The sequence below is a fragment of the Chrysochloris asiatica genome, unplaced genomic scaffold (assembly GCF_000296735.1).
Source record: "Chrysochloris asiatica unplaced genomic scaffold, ChrAsi1.0 scaffold00120, whole genome shotgun sequence".
Taxonomy (NCBI): Eukaryota; Metazoa; Chordata; class Mammalia; order Afrosoricida; family Chrysochloridae; genus Chrysochloris; species Chrysochloris asiatica.
The window spans coordinates 6178785-6187863 of record NW_006408638.1 but is presented as its reverse complement, the minus strand read 5'-3'; the positions used below and the strand labels follow the sequence as shown (position 1 = coordinate 6187863).

General features: G+C 40.2%; 1 protein-coding gene across 1 annotated transcript in view; it reads left to right on the top strand.

Moving 5' to 3' along the window:
- The window catches only part of IMPG2 (interphotoreceptor matrix proteoglycan 2), a 214031-nt gene extending 211014 nt beyond the window's left edge, over positions 1–3017 (top strand). The window contains exons 21-22 of the mRNA XM_006868651.1: positions 1813–1892; positions 2895–3017. Of these exons, the coding sequence (XP_006868713.1) occupies positions 1813–1892; positions 2895–3017 (203 nt within the window). The remainder of the gene's footprint in view (positions 1–1812; positions 1893–2894) is intronic.
- The last annotated feature ends 6062 nt before the right edge of the window (positions 3018–9079 follow it).

The window sequence follows — 9079 nt, the reverse complement described above, 5'->3', positions numbered from 1 at the left end:
TTAAAAAAAAAAGGAAAATGAAAAGAAATCATCTTTTAAGGAAATAGTTTTTCTCATTCATCTGTTCTTCAAACAAGGCTTTTATCTGAAATTTAACATTTAACAATAAGAAACAAAGTCTTAGGAGGGGAAAAGTATCAAGTTTATTCATAGAGGTAGGTAGAGAAGATTTTTAGGCTATGCTAATTAGATACTGAAGGAGGAAGTCCAAGGTGCATTGAAGGCATTGGCAAAGAACAAGGCTCCATGAATTGATGGAATAAAAATTGAAATTGTTCAATAAAGTGAGGTTGCACAGGAGGCACTCACTCATATATGCCAAGAAATTTGGAAGACAACTATCTGGCCGCCTTTTTGGAAGAGATCCTTATTTGTGTCCATTTCAAAGAGAGGTGACTCAACAGAGTGCAGAAATCATCAGACAATCTCTTTGATATCCCATGCGAGTAACGTTTTACTAAAAGTAATACAGAAATGGCTGCAAGCATACATTGACAGAGAACTTCCAGAGGTTCAAGCCAGATTCAGAAGAGGCCGTGGAATGAGGGATATCATTCCTGATGTCAGATGGATCTTGGCTGAAAGCGTAGAACACCAGAAAGATGTTTACCTGTACTTTATTGACTAGACAAAGGCTTTTGATTGTGTGGATCATGACAAGCTATGGACAACATTGTGAATTATGAGTATTCTGGAACATTTAATTGTGCTCATGAGGAATCTGTACATGGACCGAGGTGCAGTTGTTTGAACAGGACATGGGAACACTGAATGGTTTAAAATTAAGAAAGGTGTGTGACAGAGTTGTATTCTTTCACCATACTTATTGAACATGTATGCTGAGCAACTACTCTGAGAAGCTGGGTTCTTTGAAGAAAAACGTGGCATCAGGATTGGAGGAAGACTCATTAACAACTTGCAATATGCAGATGATACAACCTTGCTTGATGAAAGTAAAGAGGACTTAAAATATTTGATCAAAGATCATAGCCTGAAGTATGGATTGCACCTCAATGTCAAGAAAACAAAAATCCTCACCACTGGACCAACAAACAACATTCTTATGAATGAAGAAAAGATTGAAGTTGTCAAGGGCTTCTGTCTTCTTGGATCAAACACAAACACTCATGGAAGTAGCAGTCAGGAAATCAAATGACGTATTGCATTGGGCAAATCTGCTGCGCAAGTGCTTTTTAAAGTGTTGAAGAGCAAAGATGTCAGCTTGAGGACTCAGGTATGCCTGACTCAAGCCATGGGATTTTCAATAACTTCATATGCATGTGAAAGCGGGACAGTGAATAAGGAAGACTGTAGAAGAATTGATGCATTTAAGTTATGGTGTTGGAGGAGAATATTGAAAGTGCCATAGGCTGCCAAAAGAACCAACAGATCTGTGTTAGAAGAAGTGCAGCCAGAGTGCTCCTTGGAGGCCAGAATGGCCAAACTTGGTTTCTCATACTTTAGAGATATTGTCAGGAGGGACCAGTCGCTGGAGAAGGATATCATGTTTGGTAAGGTGGAGGGTCAGAGAAAAAGAGGAAGACCCCCGGCGAGATGGATTGGCCTCATAGCAGTATCAATGGGTTCAAGCGTGGCAACAATAGTGAGGTTGGCCCAGGATCGGGCAGTGTTTCATTCTGTTGTGCATAGGGTCGCTATGCATTGGTACTGACTCGATGGCACCTAACAACAATGACAACATGCTAATTGGATGCATACAGAGCAGTTCTTCAAGATAGTACCCATCACAAAGGCCTTTGGTAGGGGCAGATAAAACTTATTTTCGGATGTCAAACATTTGTGATTCTTCAGGATTCTGGTTTATACCGCTCCCAGGGGCTGGTATTCTCTTCTGTGCTATTCGAAGGTTATCTTTTAAAGTTATGCCTAGGGTACTGGGTAAGCCAGTCTGGCTTGTAAAGCATATTACAAGGAAATGTTGTTGTTGTTAAGTGCTGTCAAGTCACCTCTGACTAAGAGGGACCCTGGCAGGGTTTCCAAGAAGTAGCTGGTGGGTTTGAACCACAGACCTTATGGTTCACAGTCCAGTGCTTATCCTACAGCATCTGGTGTGGCTTTGTAGGATAAGCACACAAGGAAGTAGAATATGGAATTTTGATGGATAGCCTTTGAAAAATTTTTTTAATGTTTTCTTGTGAATTATGTGATAGTTTACATGGGAGAGCATTAGCTTTACATTTATCCGATTATATATTGTTTCATTGCCATGGTTACAGTCCCCTCCATGCATCATCAACCAACCAAAGGATATATCCTGCAAGCCTGCCCCTCGGTTGTCAGCACACAGCCCATCTCCCTCTCTGGGTCTAGAGTCCCCAGCCACTCCATCTCTCCACATTGTTGTCTCTGCCTCCATCTCTGGCATCACTCTTTTCTCTGGGTAAGGTCCCACACTCTGCTCTTCTCTGTTGATGGTCCCAGGGACCTCCACTCCTGGACTACAAAGTCAACCACTCCCCTTCTTTTGTTACAGAACGTCTACCTTTACATTTCCAATACTCACAGTCAGTCTTGATAGCAATTGTTCAATATTGTATATTGAGTCCTATCCTCATCTCCTTTCATCAGCCCCATCCAGACAGATTGGATACTACTCAGTGGAGATGCTACCTTCCTCCATGCTCTCTGGATCTAGGCTCCCTCATGAAAGCTTGTAAGCCAGTCACTTCTAGCCTTTATAGCTCCCCACCCCCCATTTTGGGTAGCCAATGTCCATGTTGCCCATCCATGTCTACCCTGTGTACCGAGGGGGTGGGAATGATCCTCACTGTAAAGATTTGTTCCCTCTTTTGAGCTACTGCATCCATAGGTGTAGGTCAATTTCATCAAATTGTATGAAATTGCTCTTTTTTTCCTCTTATTTCTTCTTCTAGTTGAGTTCTGGATGGATATTCTTTCTTAATGACATGTTCCAGCATGTGGCTGCTCAGTTATGTGTCCTGAGCATGTGCTACACATTTTCACAAATGCTCAAGCAAGCAAGCTTAATTCCTTAAGGTTTCAGTCACAATACTTCAGTTAATAAGTGGCTCATTTTTAATACTGATTTTTGGACTGCTTTTTCCTCCTGCCTCAAAATGAAGAAAATAAAAAGTACCTAGTGGGATACGTTGAAGTATGTTTTGCAATGTGCCATTCAAATTTTAGGGGCTCTGATGGTACTGTGGGTTTTGTTGGGCTACTAACCAAAAGCCTCAAGTTTAAAACCACCAGCTGCCCAAAGGTGAGAAATGAGATTCTCTGCTTCCCTTAAAAATTTACAGTCTTGGAAACGCTTAACGAGCATTTCTGCTCTGTCCTATAAGAGTCAGTATGAGTTGGAATTGGCTTGATGACAGTAGGTTTCTTTTTGTTAAAAATTTAACTGTAATTTCAATATAGTTATCAGTTTAGATGATTTTCAGTGCAAGTGCAGGGGTGGGGATGAGGAAGCCTGGCAGCATAGAGGGGAGAGAGATTCAGAGATAAGGCCTTCCTTATACCTCCCCTCAGTGCTGAGTCTGAGCTGAGCCTCTGCCATCTCTTGGCTCTGTGACAAGGTGTGTGCGGTCATTGTATTTTCACAGTGCATTCTGGATTTTATCTACATCACAATCACCTGACATAATAGTTCAAAGTGCAGATTTTGCCTTAATGCAGATGCCTGTCCCTCCACCCCCATACCAGATTTACACAATTTAAGTGATTCTGCTGCCCACTCAGTGTGAGAACTATAGCATTAAACTCTTTGTGGCTCAAGTTCCTCATCCCTAAAAGATCCTATTTGATTAGCTATTATTAGGTCCTCCAGCATAGCACTGAAATGAAAATTTTAAATAACTTTTTCATGGTCTAACAAGTGCCATGCATTAATCTTCAACCAAGAAATCCACTTATTTATTTTTTATTTTAAAATATGGGTACATGTTAAAGAGTAATCAATGCATACAAATAAGTTTTATTTTCTGTAATAATTTCCTGCCATTTAGAAATGGAAACATTCACTGTCTTGCTCTGGTCAAACATTCATCAGCTGATGAATTAATTTGAGACACAGGCACAAGATGTAACTAACAGAATTGGAGAGCATGCAGAAAAGACTGTCTCGTGGTCAGGTCTGTTGGAAAGAAACCTCAGACAGTCATGGAACAGTATGAGTTTATTCAAGACTGACAGCAGCACGTAGGGAACTGCTGACAGCAGATCAGGGAATGAGTGAAGGCAGCCGAAGGAAATTGAATCCCAGTAAATGCTTTGCTTCAGACTGTAGAATCGTTCTTTTCTCATTATGATCACCAGATGATAGTTAGGTCTTCCCTGGCGCATGCTGAGCTGGACCCTGCACTTACGGATGATCAGTTTTCCTGAGGCAAATTCCTTTGCTACTTAGAAGCAAGGGACAGTTTCCAGAAGACTGCAACTTCCTCCCTCCTCAACAAAGCCATTTTCCATGTATGGTAACCATATGTTCTGGATATTTTAGCCTACTCCCTTGTCAATGAGTAAGTAAGGACATACATTCTGTTAAAATAAAAGCAAAGAGATTTAATGCAGGTTCAAAATAAATTGAAATGGGGACATTTCTGATCTCATAAAGTGAAATCAAATGCTTAAAAATGGTAGAATAACAGAGGCATATTTATGAAGTAAAATCAAATTCTGATATGAAGTTGTAACATCAGGAAAGCTGGAGGTGGGACAACTCACAGCTGGGATTCTCCAGTGAATGTGGGCTATTTGAATTGGTTGGTTTAGCTCAGTGACCAAAGGGTAGAGGAGATTAGGGGAGGTTGATAGGATGGTCATAAGATAATTATCTTAAGACATTTATTGAGGGAATTTCTGATAAAGATCTTGAGTTAATGTCCCTTAGTGACATTCTTTCCATCTTTTGTTTAACCACAGAGAACATTCATTTGCTATGTACTTAAGTCTGAGTTTGACAGTTAGTAGCAAGTGAAATAAGCAAAAGCTAGTAGTTACGAATCGGGCTGTGAACCGCAACGTCAGCAGTTCGAAACTACCAGCTGTTCCGCGGGAGATAGATGAGGCTTTCTGCTCCCGTAAAGATTTACATAGCCTTGGAAACCCTGTACAGGGTCACTATGAGTCAGAACTGACTCCACGGCACATAACAACAACAACAACCACAAGGTTAACAGTTCAAACCTACTAACCACTGGTGGGTTTAAGCTGCCCACCTTGTGGTTAGTAGTTTAGCACGTATCCTACAGATCCACACCATATATACGTTATTGATTAATGCCATCAAGCTAGTTCTGACATATAGTGACCCTCTGTAAGATTTCCGAAGGGTGGCTGGTGGATTTGAACTGCTGACCTTGCAGTTTAAACCGATCTTGTGGTCCAGTGCTTATTCCACAGTGGTACACCAGGACTCCACATGGCACTGTAGAATAAGCACTGGACTGCTGAAGGAAAGGTCAGCAGTTAAAACACACTAGGTGCTCTTTAGAAACCCTTGCCAGGGTCACTATGAGTTAGAACTGACTTGATGTCACTTAACAACAGCATATACATATATGTATGTTTCACAGAAACACACTTGTTTTTGTCTTGGATTCGGCAATGGACCCATGTGGATCTTGGTCTTATAGATCTCTGTTGAGTTTATACTTGGCTGTCCCTGTGCACCCTTGGGTCCTAACACTTTGTTGATGCCATGCTATATGTTTGCAGCAAAGATAAATACTCATGTACAAATATCCTCTTTCAAACCATTTTGTATTTGTGGGTGTATTTCCATTCTTCATCCCATACTTGTTGAGCCTGTGTATCTCTCTATGTATCTATCTATCTGTAGAACACTGTTGTTCCAAGATTGTGTTGTTGTTGTTAAGTGCCATTAAATCATTTCAAACTCATAGTGACTCTGTATAGATTCCCAAGGAGCAGCTGGTGAGCTTGAACCACCAACCTTGCAGTTCAAACTGACATTACAGTCCATCACATTAACCTGCAGCATATAGAACACTATTTACTGCTATCTCCTTTAGCACTTGCATACCTCCCTGTGTCTTCACCTGTATTCATTATTCTTCTGCCAACCTCCCTCTTCTTGTGTTTTGCCCTCCCTGTCACCTGAGCTAATATGTGCCTACCCTTTAGCCAGTGAATTAGTCTCCCTTCCCTTCTCCTGTTGACCATCAAAGAATGTTTCTTTTTAGAATTTTTACAATAGTGGTCTCATGCAATATTTGTCATTTTTTGATTGACTAATTTCATTCAGCATAATTTTCTCCAGGTTCATATACGTTATGAAGTGCTTCACAGATTCATTGTTATTCTTCAGTGCTGCATAGTGTTCCATTGTGTGTGTGTACCTAAGTTTGTTTATCCATTCTTCTATTGATGAGAATTTAGACTGTCTCCATCTGCTGTGATGAACATTGGTGTGCATGTATTACTCATGTCTTGACTCTTATTTGTTGTGGCTATATACCAAGTGGAGGGATGGCTACATCATATGGTGTTTAAATTTCCAACTTTTTGAGGAAGTGCCATAGTGTTTTGCATAGTGGTTGAACCATTTTATAGTACCATCTGCAATGTAGGAGGGTCCCAATCATTCCACAGCCCTGCCAGCATTTGTTGTTTTCTGATTATTATTATTTTAACTTTGGCTATTAATGTTAGAGTGAGATGAAATCTCATTGTGTTTTGATTTATTTCTCTCTAATGTCTAAATAATACAAGAAGCTGGGTTCTATGAAAAGAATGTGGTGTCAGGATTGGAGGAAGACTCATTAACAACCTGCAATATGCAGATGATACAACTTTGCTTGCTGAAAGTGAAGAGGACTTGAAACATTTACTGATGAAGATCAAGGAGCACAGTCTTCGGTATGGGTTGCATCTCAATGTCAGGAAAACAAAAATCATCACCACTGGACCAATAAACAACATTCTTATCAGTGGAGAAAAGACTGAAGTTGTCAAGGACTTCATTCTTCTTGGATCAACTATCAACACTCGCAGAAGCAGCAGTCAAGAGATCAGACGATGTATTGCATTGGGCAAATCTGCTGCACAGGAACTTTTTAAAGTGTTGAAGAGCAGAGAGGTCTGCTTGAGGACTAAGGTGCACCTGACCCAAGCCATGGTAATTTCAGTAACCTCATATGGATGTGAAAGCTGGACAGTGAATAAGGAGGATCGTAGAAGAATTGATGCCTTTAAGTTGTGGTGTTGGAGGAGAATACTAAAAGTGCCATGGACTGCCAAAAGAACCAATAGATCTGTTTTGGAAGAAGTGCAGCCAGAGTGCTCCTTGGAGACCAGGATGGCTAAGCTTCGTCTCTCATACTTTGGACATATTGTCAGGAGGGAACAGTCGCTGGAGAAAGATGTCATGCTGGGTAAGATGGAGGGTCAGAGAAAAAAAGGAAGACCCCCAATGAGATGGATCAGCCAGGTGGCATCATTGATGGCGTCAAGTGTGGCAGTGGTAGGAAGGTTGCCCCAGGATCGGACATTGTTTCATTCTGCTGTGCATGGGGTCGCTATGAGTTGGTTCCGACTCGATGGCACCTGACAACAACAACAACAACAACAATGTCTAATGGTGTGGGCTACAGGAGAATGCTCTGAACTGCAAGGTCGATTTGAGCTGAAAGGTTGGCAGTTCAAACTCAGTAGCTGCTCCTTGAAAACCCTATATAGGGTTGCTATTAGTTGCGACTGATTCTACGGAACTTAACAACAATGGCTAATGGGCAACTTGAGAAGACAAAGTTAATTTTTATAATGAAATGTGCAAAGACCTAGAGTTAGAAAACCAAAAGGGAAGAACGTGTTCAGCATTTCTCAAACTAAGGAAACAAAAAAGAATTCAAGCCTCGACTTGAAATATTGAAAGATTCTATGGGCTAAATATTGAATGATGCACAAAACACCAAAAGAAGATGGAAGGAATACACAGAGTCACTGTATCAAAAAGAAATGATCAATGATCAACCATTTCAAGAGGTAGCATATGATCAAGAGTCAATGAAGGAAGAAGTCCAAGGTGCATTGAAGGCATTGACAAAGAACAAGACACTGGGATTTGATAGAATACAAATTGAAATCTTTCAGCAAACTGATACACCGCTAGAGACACTCACTCAACTATGCCAAGAAATTTGGAGGACAACTACCTGACCAACTGACTGGAAGATATCCATATTTGCACTATTTCAAAGAAAGGTGATGTACAGAATGCAGAAATCATCAGATAATATCATTACTATTTCATGCAAGAAAACCTCGGCTAATGATACAAAAACGGTTGCAGCCCATACATTGACAGAGAGCTTCCAGAGATTCATACTGGATTCAGAAGACGACGTGGACCAAGGGATATCATTGTTGATCCTAGATGGATCTTGGCTGAAATCAGAGTACTAGAAAGATGTTTAGATGTGCTTTATTGACTACACAAAGGCTTTTGATTGTATGGATCATGGCAAGCTATGGATAACATTGTAGATAATGAGTATTCTAGAACACTTAATTGTATTCATGAGAAACTTTTACATAGAAAAAGAGAACAAAACAAACAAAACAAGGGAACACCAGATGATTTAACATTAGGAAAGGTGTAGGTTGGGGTTGTATTATTTTACCATAATTATTTAATCTGTATGATGAGCAAATAATCTGAGAAACTGGATTATACGAAGAAAAATGTGGCATCAGGATTGGAGGAAGATTCATTAACAACCTGCGATATGCAGATGATACAACCTTGCTTGCTGAAACCAAAGTACTTACTGACCAAAATCAAAGACCATAGCCTTCAGTATGGATTGCATCTCAATATAAAGAAAACAAAAATCATCACCACTGGACCAATAAACAACATCCAAACATCCATATAAATGGAGAGAAGGTTGAAGTTGTCAAAGTCTTCATTTTACTTAGATCCATTATCAACACTCTTGGAAGCCAAAGTCAAGAAATCAAATGATGTTCTGCATTAGGCAAATTTGTTGCACAAGACTTCTTTAAAGTGTTGAAGTGCAAAGATATCAGTTTTAAAGGTACACCTGACTCAAGCCATAGTATTTTCATTAAC